The 13,019-nt window shown below is 36.9% G+C and overlaps 1 protein-coding gene across 1 annotated transcript in view; it reads left to right on the top strand.

Annotated features, from left to right (window-relative positions):
* Positions 1 to 443: 443 nt before the first annotated feature.
* Positions 444 to 13,019, top strand: part of gucy2c (guanylate cyclase 2C) — a 33,647-nt gene continuing 21,071 nt past the window's right edge. Inside the window, exons 1-5 of the mRNA XM_038309196.1 lie at positions 444 to 806; positions 8,171 to 8,283; positions 11,068 to 11,135; positions 11,216 to 11,434; positions 11,529 to 11,647. Of these exons, the coding sequence (XP_038165124.1) occupies positions 596 to 806; positions 8,171 to 8,283; positions 11,068 to 11,135; positions 11,216 to 11,434; positions 11,529 to 11,647 (730 nt within the window). The 5' untranslated portion in view covers positions 444 to 595. The remainder of the gene's footprint in view (positions 807 to 8,170; positions 8,284 to 11,067; positions 11,136 to 11,215; positions 11,435 to 11,528; positions 11,648 to 13,019) is intronic.

Here is a 13,019-nt window from a genome sequence, read left to right as displayed (position 1 = left end):
ATGTTAAAGAGGCTCTGTGCATGCACGTTGACGCTCCATCTCTCCGGTTCAATTACTACCACATGAATAAATTGGGTTCAAATCTAAGCCTGTTATTCTTTTAGGCTTTTAGTTCTTTTTTTAGGGGAGGTGTTTGTCCAGATTGAGTGTGGGAGTTTTTTTCTGCACCTCCCTCTCTGCCATGCACTGACTGTCACCTTGCAGTTGTTCATTAACCAATATAAGACAGACGAACCAGTCCGTATCAAGGCGGTGGAGGACTGATCTTAGACTGCAGCTAAAGAAGTACAAGGCATACAGGAGTCAACATTTAATCTCTGCAGTACTGATATTATTTTGTTCTTTAGTGTTAGCAGTGTGTACCTTAGAGAAAAGCTTGCTTTGTCCTTTCATCTTGATGTTGGATAGTAAAAGAAGAAGCGTTGTAACTTCTGCCTAGTTACTCACTTCTGTCTTTGGATATATGCAGCCGGTGGAGAGGATCAGACACAACACGTGAAAAAAGGCCTGCTTCTTTCCTTTGATTTCTCTCAACCAACTTGTATCTGTTTGACATGTAGAAGCTGGAAGAAAGGAAAATTTTCCAAGATCAATAATGTACTGCTTGGACTGTTTACTCTACCTGGGAGTGCTGGTACTGGTGGTGTCTGGCAACAAAATACTAGACGACTGTTTGTACTCAAATCATAAATACAAAATGAACGTAGTGCTGCTGGAGGACAACACCTACGAGTGGAGTCGGCCGTTTGTGCAGAGAGCCGTGGAGCAAGCTATAGAGAAGGACAGGCAGGAGAACATCAACAATGGTATGGACTGATGTCTCTCATAATATCCTGGTTATCAGTAACTTCTAAGATGGGCATGCAAGGAAGAATCCACCAAATTCTAAATAACATTCATTATTTATGCTATCAGCAGAGCATAGTCCTGTGAGATGAAGTAAAATTGATACACAAACTGCTTGATTGCAATCTGTAAATCACAATACTGTAAAAATCAAGATGGATGGTAATCAGTTTGGTGGTGAATGTATTTGCATTCAACTTAAATTCATCCTCCTTCAGCTTTTCAGATTTCCACAGGATTTGCGCCTAGTCGAAAAGCTATTTCCTTTTTTTAACTTTCCTAAATGAAATTGGTTAAGCAGAAATTAATTATTAAATTAGGTTATGTTGATAAAGAACATATAGATCTTGATTAGCAGATTAAAAACACATAATCTCAATAAAATAATGGCAAAATCCTTTAAAAATATGCATGGAAGGACATTTCATATAGTTTCCTACTAGTGCATGTTTTTTAAAAGTTATTTAACAATTCATTCAGGTCTTTTTCAGCGAATACAGAAATAATTAACAGAATTATATTTAGATCTATTGCAACAGGACTGTGTTTGCTACATGCAAGATGAAGGAATCAGGAAAATTTAAGAATTTAAAGTTTAATTGGCAAAATAAACCTGCACCTTTTAGTATGTTTGTTTCTTGTAAACTAGAAATGATTCGTCATATCTTCTGATGTTGTTTTCAAATTAAATGCTCTATGTTTTATGTCGCTATAACTCACTGGGAACTCAGTATAGAAACCTGAAAAAGACTGCGGTGAACAACGTATTACTGATATGAATATTTAGTCGTCTAAGAGTAGATTTTAATCTGTTTTTTTTGTTGTAATTACTCTGGTTTGTCAAGATTGGAACCCTATTTTTGGATTTTTTGTTTTATTTTTTATCCCACATGTAAATCTACACTATTCTTTTTTTGTTTTGATATATAAAAAAAAAACAACAACATAGATGTCATAAATTAAACTTGAAAAATGTATTTGAGTGCCCCCTGTTCGAATCTAATCATCAGATTTATAACAAGTTCGAACACTACTACCAAAAGAGGAAGCGTTGTAGGGAAGAAAACACGTCATCACAAACAGGGGACTGTAGTTACTTTATTTATGTGTTTGTTCACAGATTAATTTTGGTCAGGGGCCTGAAGCGTTTCCCAGCATCCACTAGAGAAACACATCAACCCATGACTGCTTCATGTACACTGAATCAATAACTATTATTTATTGCAGACATCAGTATCTTTGGTGTTATCCTAGCAACTATAAAATACAGAACTCCTGCTATCATAGCTGATTTATTTTCAGATTAAATAATACTCATTATAGCAGCACCTGGCTTATAGATCAAAGGTGTTTGTGTTTTGTTATTTTTCTAATCTACAGAATGTTAGAACATTTGTTATGGAAGTCTAATAAGGAAAAAAAAGTTGTATAATGTACAGAATATACTTCATTTGATTATATTCTACTGTGTAAGGCTTGGGGTTAATTTATCAGGGGTTTGGGAATGACCAAAATTGGTAACTGTCCTTACTACTGGTGCAAAGTCTTTATCACCCTTTTATATTAGTGAAATATATGGCGATTTTTATGGGGATCATCCTTTAATTCTTTGTGATTTACTAAAAACTCAAAGCATCCAGCAGTGGCCTAAAATTGATTCACCACAACCCTTTACCATTATCCACTTTCGGAAGCATGAATAAACTCATATCCACTATAAAGCATTGATATGGGAGATTTTTGGAGTGTGACATGGAAGAGCAGCATGTTCCCTCAACAAGTACGTACAGAAAAGTGATCCTCAAGTGTCATCTGATCTTCAAAAACGTTAATCAGAACAATACAATAAAGAAAACATGCTAGATTAAATGAAAAACATTTTTTTGCCTTTATTTAAAGCACTATGTGCAATGGAAAAACCTCCGAGGGGATGCAACAACGAGCTGAGGTGCGTAGAAATCCCCTAAATGTTAATGCTGGAGTCTGAAAGCAAGGTCCAGTTGATGCCTTAGATTAATTTAATGCTCACATGGTCCATAATCTCAGGAGCGTCTTGTATCTTGTAAAAGGACAACATGGTCCATTATTCTGGGGTTTTATAGTTGTATGTTTATTATGATACTATAATGTAAAAGAGGTTTTGGTGGCAATACTTAAACTACAGAGCTTTCCACACATCCTCAATTTAATCCCTTTTTAAATAATGTCATATCTTGCTGAGAGGAGCTGGTATGCTAGCTGTAATGCAAGGATTTATTGGTGGAAAAAATATAAAAATATAAATACTAAAAATAGGGATATTCTATTCCCCTAAGAGCTGAGTTGTATTACATTTGACCAGAAACAGTTTTAAAATCAACTTTAATCACCAGTTTGTGATCAGAAATAGAGAAATCAACTTTCAATCTACTCTCAGGGAAGAAAATATAAGAAAATTTAAGTATAGAATAAGAGAAATAGACATTTATTTTTGTCAATTGTTGTATATACAATATGTCAAAAAATTGTTACGTTGGTCAAAATAAGCATCTCCGTGATTGGCACTGTGAAATATTACATTTAATTCAATAAACAAAATAAATCAGGCTAACAGTTTACACTCATCCTAAATAAGTGCTTAAATTGCTTAATAAAAACAAAGCTTGATAACTCAAAACATTAGAACTGAGTCAATGAATAAAAGTGAAGCGTTTGAAAGTAAAGACTTGTGCAGATCAGTGTGACCTCATTGGATGATTTTTGTTAGCAATGGGTGTGGCCAGCATCATGAGCGAGGCAGCTGCCACAGTAAATTTCTATTCAATATAGCTGACCATAGTTCTTTATTTAGGTTGTCAAGTTTTGGATTTTAAAATAAGATAAAATTTATAACATCTGTTGCGAGCCGTAGGACTAGCCCAGAGAGTGTCCTTTATATTTAAAGACCTGTGTACAAGAAATAAAAAATAAACACTTTAACCAATTGCAAACTACAATAATGTGATAACATTTTGGGTTGCAATGCTAGCAACAGTTCCATTTGGAGATGGAGAGCAATTGTTTTTCAAATTAACATTTTATAATACAATAATATGGGTAATTTCCAGGACACTGATAATAGGAGGATGGTAGGAAAGATGGGTAAAATGTGGTAGTTAACTGTCCAAACCGGGAGACTTACAGCTATGGTTGGGTTATTGTGACCTTCAGGTTTCCTGATGAATCAAACATTAATGTTTCATCCAGACAAGGAATTCAAGCCTGTTGAGTTGTTAGAATTGACAAACTGCAAAAGCAATGTTTCATGTTTAACAGAACAATATTTTTATACGATACTGAAATAAACAGTTTGAGATCCGAACAGGATGCTCCAAAGGCCAGTTTCCCCAAAATGACCGTACTGTCAATAATAAGTTACGTCTACGTACAATTATTATGTAGGTAGATCTGTACAAACTCAATGTGTACAACTTTGTATATATGCAAAAATTCTTTCGAGTTAACACAAATATTTTTTTCTTTTAAGGCAACAAGTTTGCACAATGTTTAAGGTAAAATATATTAATTCAGTTTACAGCGTGGGTACTCAGACTGATAAGTGTTCATCAGACAGAGACAGTTTGGAGAGCATCCTGACAATGGCGCCTGAATTTTTCCATATGTTTAAAAGTCTGAGCTCAGGATGTGTGGAATTTGCAGAAATGTTGGCTGCATTTTCCTGACAGTAGGCTGACAGGAAAGGGGTTATGAAAGAGGGGGAGAAACATGCTGCAAAGGAACACAGGTGAGATTCGAACCCGGGTCAGCCACGTCAAGGACTAAGGCCTCCATACATGGGTCGTGCGAGCTAACCACTGTGCTGCCGAAGCACCTGTTCTTCTTTTGACCCAATGGCTGAACAAATCCTGGACAAAGGGGCGGCAACCCTTGATTATTGTCCCTGCAGATCTTAATGTTTTGCACCTGTTCTGTTGGTGGCTTAGCCAAGCTAGATGGTGATGGATGAACACAAGACAGACTGAATAATAGCCTCTTAGCAGCTCCAGTGGAAGGTTGTACTTTTGAGAAACCTGAGCCTTTTCCGTAATGGGGTTAATTTATCAGGGGTGTGGGAATGAGTCTGTGTGTTTGACTCAAAGTCAAGAGTCTGTGTGTTTGAGTAAGTATTTGGTACTTCTGGAAAATGTTTGTCCAATTTCCCAGCAACATGCTCTGTTAATGAATGGGGAAATTTGGAAGAACGGAAGTTTTCTGCAATTATGAACACGGGTCAGTGTTCTGGGTTGGTCAGTGTTCTGGGTTGGCCATTTTTAGCCTGACAAGCCTGAATGACATCCAGCGTAACCAGCTGGATAATAAGTCACATAATCAAAGCTCTGAGTGTGCAATTTAAAAGTACAAATTCAGCTGTTATATGAGGACTGCAAAGGTTTATTTAAGATCATTTGGGAACCAACAGCCATGATGAAACTGTAAAGAAGTTTAAGTCAGGAATTTGTTACAAAATCAACAGCTCACACAGAAGAATCTGTTTGTATTTCACCAAATAGTTAGATCTTTATAAAAAAAGAAAAGAAAACCGTTGTTGAAGAAAAGTTGCAGAAAGTCCAGTGACTGGCCAGACTAAAATCACTAAAAACGATTTTGTAACACCTGAAAAAGCATGAATTGAATCAAACCTGTTGTAATGGCAGATCATAGCCTTAGTGGGGCTGCAAATATGAAGGAACCACTTCCATCCCATGCAAGGGATGTGGCAGTTAACAGGTTTCATTTGCCTCAAACTATGTAAAACACGCAGCAATCTTGAAGAAAGGTGCTTTGGTCACATAAATCAGTCGGTCTACATGTTATTTGTGTCCATGATGAAACATGGTAGTGATAGCATCATGTTGTGGGATACATTTCTTTCCAAAAAATTTAAAAAACAATCCACTGGACTTGTTTCCAAGTTTGAAGAAGATTTGATTCCCATCCAGGTAGCTTTTTCAATTCAGAATGTCAGAATTAGCTTGAGTTTGAAGCTTGTATAGTAGCCCAAAAACTTGTTTTGGCTTAGAAAACATGCAAATTTTCCCAGAAGAACGGGTCAGCCCCCTAGGAATGGGGAGTCGTTTGGGGTTTTCTGTTAGCCTGCAATACCCGACATTCATTAAACAGTAAAATCAGGAGTCCAGATTTTACTGTTTTATAAATGAGGGGGTAAATGTTGTCTGTAGACTGTTATTACAGTATAAATAATGTGAGCATGTTGCCAGCAGAAACAGCTGTTAGTATAGACAAGGAGCAGAGCGCACCACTTTTAAAACAGATAGGTAAGTTCTTTATCACAGTCTCATGCTACATACTCGGTGATAGTGGGTGACAGTATGCACCTAGAAGTTAAGTTTGCAATCTGCCATTAAAGGAAAAAACACAGGTTGCAGCTGACCTGTGTTATGGTAAGTGTGTTAATCAGTTCATTTGATTTGGATTGGGCTGCTTATTGTGATAAATATTTGATAATAAAAAGGGATAATAAAAATGGGCTTTGATGGGTTATATTTCTTCATAAGGGACCAGGAAGTTTATCAGAGGTAACAGGAATATGATTGGAGCTATATGTGAAGTAATAAAGTGAAAGCCATTTTTAAGCTTTAATATAAGGCTGTGATGACCTTCCACATAAAGGCATGACTACACAAAAACTGCTTATATAAAAAAAAACAGGGAATCAATGGGAATGTTTAAAAATCAACATTCTTTAACGTCAGCTGTTTTTGAGCATTTTTAGTAATTAGAATAAGAAAAAAAATTCAGTTTTCTAATGGTAAATGGTAAATGGTAAATGGCATGTACTTATATAGCGCCTTTTATTCAAGTCAGGAGACTTGACCAAAGCGCTTTTCACACAAATAACAGTGGTTGAGGGGTGGAAACGTCCTGAAAATACATTAACGGGCAGCAAATTCTAAACATAAAGCAAACATAAGAATGAAAATAAAACAGACAAAAAGGAGGCAAAGGAAAAAGCCTGCAAAAAAAAATTCCAATCCACATTTAAACAGTGCCCCCACATAGAGACACAAAACAGATACAATAAAAGTTAGGAAAAGCTGCAAGCTAGATCCCCATAACACAAGTTTTCCAGTTCCCAAAAAATATTATCAATTCATACAAGACCAGAACTTTAATAAAGAAAACTCACTTTTTCTTTCTTGCTTTTAAATATCCCCTGGGTGGGCATCCAGTTTTTGCAATTTATCTGAACCAAGGCGGCCCCAGTTGTGTAGATGATCATCTCTCATATGTGGTCTGGAGCACCTCCATTATTCTTACCCAGTATTGGAGTTTTCTTTTCTTGCAGCCCTTTTTCCCCTTTCCATGCGTTTTGTGTTTGCATGAGCTTGACAGTTCTTCCTTTATCGTCTCCTTCCATTCCTGCTGAAGTGTTCCCTAAATCAGGATGAAATACATTGAGGTATTGTCACAAAATGTATTTAAGACAAAAGGTGTGAATACTTTTCCAAAGCAATGGAAGTGCAAAAATATAATAGCTTGCAAAACAACCATTTTCCACTGATATTTCTGTTCTATTTTAGAAGTCAGGTAAATATTCTTTTCACTGTGTTAGAGACGAAAACTTTACGTTGGGCCAGGGACTTGACAAAGGAACAAGGATTCCTATTCAATAAATCCTAAAACATTTTTTATTTTATTTTAAGTATTAAGTAACATAATTCACAAAGTAAATCAAATTATATATATTTAAATCTTTATTTTTGTTAATTATGGTGTTTTTCCCCTTATAGCTGATGAAAACACGACATATAACAGTAGACAAGTACATCAGACCACAAAAAAAAACATTTTAATACAAAAAAAAAGGGTTTAGAGAAAGGTATGTTTTAAGGTTCCCTAAATGTTTTAGTTTTAGATGTTAATTTTCAAATTGAATCCAATTACAGTAATATAAAATTTCATAGAATATCCATCCATCCATTTTTCGTTACCCTTATTACGGTCATGAGCGGTGCTGGTGCCAGTAACCATCTGTCTATGGGCGAGAGGCGGGGAACAATGTGGACAGGTCACCAGTCCATCGCAGTTTGTTCAAAATGTGTGAATAAATAAGTAGTTGATGTATATTCAGTGCAGTTGAACCAGTACATCTTTAAAAGGATATTTCCATAACCATTTATTTTATTGTTCATGAAGACAAATCAGTGGCATACTTTCAGTGGGAATCCAAAGGCAAATATTTCATCACTGTGTGATAAAAGTCAGTCTAATCTAATCTTAATAACAGGAGATCAATAAATGAAATTTAATATTAATGCACCTTATCTTTTTTCCATGACCCAAGGCCTAGACTACAATCTGACAGCTAACTACAACGGGTTCAACACGACCGTGTACAACAGGCAGGGCTGCGGGAGCAGCACCTGTGAAGGAGTGGCAATCCTCAAGGCATTGGATGTAAGTTAGTTAAATGTGTTCAGAGGAAATTGATTTGTTTATGCCATGAATGCGTTCGTCAAGGTTTCGGTTATTTCCACCGATTTAGGTAAAGCTGTAGATCATCGGACTGGAACTACAGGTGCTGGTCATAAAATTAGAATATCATGAAAAAGTAGATTGATTTCAGTAATTCCATTTAAAAAGTGAAACTTGTATATTATATTCATACATTACATACAAACTCATATATTTCAGATGTTTATTTTGTTTAATTTTGATGATTACAAATGACAACAAATGAAAATCTCAAATTCATCATATCAGAAAATTAGAATATTACTGAAGACCAATAAAAACAAAGGATTTATAGAAATGTTGGCCAACTGAAAAGTATGAACATGAAAAGTATGAGCATGTACAGCACTCAGTATTTAGTTGGGCCTCCTTTGGCCTGTATTACTGCAGCAATGCGGCGTGGCATGGAGTCGATCAGTCTGTGGCACTGCTCAGGTGTTATGATAGCCCAGGTTGCTCTAATAGTGGCTTTTAGCTCTTCTGAATTGTTGGGTCTGGTGTATTGCATCTTCTTCTTCACAACACCCCATAGATTTTCTATGGGGTTAAGGTCAGGAGAGTTTGCTGGCCAATTAAGAACAGGGATACCATGGTCCTTCAACCAGGTACTGGTAGCTTTGGCACTGTGTGCAGGTGCCAAGTCCTGTTGGAAAATGAAATCTGCATCTCCAAAAAGTTGGTCAGCTGCAGGAAGCATGAAGTGCTCTAAAACTTCCTGGTATGTGGCTGCGTTGACCCTGGACCTCAGAAAACACAATGGACCAACACCAGCAGATGACATGGCACCCCAAACCATCACTGACTGTGGAAACTTTACACTGGACTTCAAGCAACGTGGATGAAGTGCCTCTCTTCTTTTCCTCCAGACTCTGGGACCTTGATTTCCAAAGGAAATGCAAAATTTACTTTCATCAGAGAACATGACTTTGGACCACTCACCAGCAGTCCAATCCTGTTTCTCTTTAGCCCAGGCAAGACGCTTCTGACGCTGTCTGTGGTTCAAGAGTGGCTTGACACAAGGAATGCGACAGCAGAAACCCATGTCTTTCATACGTCTGTGTGTGGTGGTTCTTGAAGCACTCACTCCAGCTGCAGTCCACTCTTTGTGAATCTCCCCCACATTTTTGAAGGGGTTTTGTTTCACAATCCTCTCCAGGGTGCGGTTATCTCTCTTGCTTGTACACTTTTTTCGACCACATCTTTTCCTTCCCTTCGCCTCTCTATTAATGTGCTTGGACACTGAGCTCTGTGAACAGCCAGCCTCTTTAGCGATGACCTTTTGTGTCTTGCCCTCCTTGTGCAAGGTGTCGATGGTCGTCTTTTTGACAACTGTCAAGTCAGCAGTCTTCCCCATGATTGTGAGGCCTATAGAACTAGACTGAAAGACCATTTAAAGGCTTTTGCAGGTGGTTTGAGTTAATTAGCTGATTAGAGTGTGGCACCAGGGGCCATCAATTTTGAACCTTTTCACAATATTCTAATTTTCTGATATGATGAATTTGAGATTTTCATTTGTTGTCATTTGTAATCATCAAAATTAAACAAAATAAACATCTGAAATATATGAGTTTGTATGTAATGTATGAATATAATATACAAGTTTCACTTTTTAAATGGAATTACTGAAATCAATCTACTTTTTCATGATATTCTAATTTTATGACCAGCACCTGTATTTATCTTACTAACATAGGAGAACAGCAGTGATGACTGGATCTGAGGCGCCATCTTCTCATCAACAAGTTCCCTTTTTTTGTTCTACCTTTTATTATACCAAGATTACCTTTTGGCTGGCACAGCTTTATATCTGCTGCTGCCAGAGGAGATGGTTGTCATGGTGCCCAGTCAAAGATCAGCTCCCTGGCCTTATTGCAGGCACATGGTTCATGTTCAAATTGTAGGAGTTCAATAAAAAAGCCCTGCTTCCTCAACAAAAAAGTACATAACATGACGATTATAAAAAATCTGGACGATAAAGATTTTGGTGAAGATTCACAAGAAGTAAGACCCTAACGTTTTCAGGGTTTCCTGATTTTTTTCACATTTTTTTAGAAATAAATGTCACACAAAAATGGTATTTTACACGTAATTAGAACCTAATTTTAGATGAGGTGTTTAATTAGATTACTGATTGGAACCCAGCAGGAAACAATGTGGTCAAAGCTCCACTTCTGATGAAACATTACAGCTCCATGCTGGACGCCTTCTTTGGTGTGTTTCAATGATTGTGTAACATCACCACATAAAATGGCCCTATGTTTTTTTTGACAAATATTGTGGGGTGCAAGTTAAAATGCAGATATTTCAAAAATTGTGGTTATGTTAAAGGGAAGATTATAGGAAATAAGAATTTAAAGATTGTTTTGTGAAATGTTCTCTTTCTATTTGTGGGGGCCCCTGAATAAGGAACCAGCATTCTCTGATTTTATCTGTAAAAAAGAAAAATGTACATACCGGTAAATAATATTTCTACACCTAGCAAAATAGTGCATTGATCTATGAGATCAACGCACTGTATCTGATTTTAAATTCAATATTTCTGTGAAAGTTTGTGCAAATGTTTCTGTTTCTAAACTAAATACAAGTAAAAACAAAACGATGCACCCTAAAATGTTTTGATCGGCAAATATTGACAGGATGGATGTAAAGCAAGATAATTACAGGAGTGGACTTATAAACCAGTTTTTGAAGAATATTTAACTGTTTGTGCTGCAATTATTGTTGCAGCGCATGGGTGAAGTCGGATGCGTTATGCTAGGACCTTCATGTACTTATGCCACCTTCCAATTAGTGGAGTAAGTATGACCTTAATGTTTCTCTAACCAGCATCATCTATTCACCCTGTCTAATTTTTTACCCTCTCTATCTATCCTAGTGATGAGATCGGCTTAACTCTGAGTATTCCCATCATCTCAGCTGGGAGTTTCGGCCTCTCATGCGACTACAAACCCAAACTGACTCGTCTTTTGCCTCCAGCTCGAAAAATCATTGATTTATTCCTGAACTTTATGAATGAGGACCTGGGGTTTAAGTCCAAATGGAAGAAATTTTATGTGTACAAAGAAGGGAGCTCTGCACCTGAAGACTGCTTCTGGTGAGCCAAAGAGAGAGAGAACGTGAGAATTAAATAGCATCTTTGCTTTTATTTTGTGATCCATCGCCTTTAGCTTTCTGCTTTTCCAAAAAAGGTACATAAACGCACTGGAAGCTCCGTCTTCAAGGTTTGCCTCAAATACAGATAGGGTGATGCTGCGGAACATGGATGAGCTAACAAAAGCACTGAAGGACTCAAAACGACACAGCAACAGTGAGTTTTTAAAACTGATTATCGGTTTAAACTACTGTAGTTTAACTTTTAAATTTCTAAACTTTTACTACTTAATATAACCCATTTTCTTTTGTATCCCTTTCCCAATAAGGTGATTGGCAGAAGTTCAAGTTTTTGAAGATGCTTTATAACTATTGGCGACCCCCCTAATAATCTGATGATAACTTGGCAAAGATAACATGTTTTCTGAATGTATGCCATCATTTGTGTAAATGAAAAAGGTCAAATAGATGAATAGGCACTATGCAACAAACATACTCTTTAACATCTTTTAAAAAGTATAAAAGATGCTCATCGTGGCCATAAAGAATTTGAACATATTTCACCCATTATTTTTTAAGTCTGCTCATCCATCTCTTCACCAATCAATTTTCTTTGGTCTCATTTGACTTTATGGTTCTCCCCATTTGTGACTCTGAGTTGTTAGTTTACTGTTATCAATTGTTCTGTTTTGTTCTTTGGTTTATTTTCCATTATATTCAGTCTTTAGTTACTTTCTGTTGCGCCCTTGTGCTTGTTTTTTTCCCTCCGTGGATTCCTTCTCATCAGTTCCACTCACACCTGCTCCTTATTCAGCTCATTAGTCCATCCTTTGTTCTGTTCCCCTTAAATACTCCACCTCTGCAGTCACCTTGCTGGTTCCTTGTTGTTGTTGATTGTTATTTCCTCTTCTTTGGCTCCCTAAACAATTTTTCCCCTAAAGGTTTTTGGTTCCTTATATTTTGTATATTTTGCCTTTTGGATGTCTGCCTCAGTTATTAATTGAATCTATCAGAACTCATCTCTGCTTCACTCGTCTCTGCATTTGGGTCCTCAAGCAACCTCACCACCCATTGTTGACATGCTTCTTACACATTTGCTGATGATAGGGAAGTTTATTTGAGACTTCTTGATTACCTTTCAGTTCTGCCTCTCGTCAATAAAGGCTAGATTTGCAACATGCATTAGAGTCCAGCTAACCAGGCATGAGCCAGATTTATCCATGGAGTTCAATTTGAATTCTACAACATATAAATCTGGAAAGCCTCCTCTATATATTTTTAGCAAAAGCGACTGACTTTTAGTACAACTTTTCCTGGGTAAATCAAGTGACACATTCCCGAATGTTGAACTTTCAGCCAATCACAGCAGCAGTAGCCGCCCTGCTGTATCTCATTCTTGATTTGTTTCACAACTGGTGGAGTTAACTGATAAATCAAACTCTTTCAAAATCTGGTTGGGAGGAATGAGCAGACATTTTCCCATCCACAAAGACAAAACTTGTGTCCCTTTAATCCATCCATCTATTTTCTGTCACGCTTATCCCAGGCTAGTCCATCAAAGGGCAACATGGAGACAAACAGAGACAAAC

The sequence above is a fragment of the Cyprinodon tularosa genome, unplaced genomic scaffold (genome assembly GCF_016077235.1).
Source record: "Cyprinodon tularosa strain WSP-4 unplaced genomic scaffold, ASM1607723v1 ctg118, whole genome shotgun sequence".
Lineage (NCBI taxonomy): Eukaryota > Metazoa > Chordata > Actinopteri > Cyprinodontiformes > Cyprinodontidae > Cyprinodon > Cyprinodon tularosa.
Note: the sequence above shows the minus strand (reverse complement) of the source record. Positions and strands in the feature narration are given on the sequence as shown.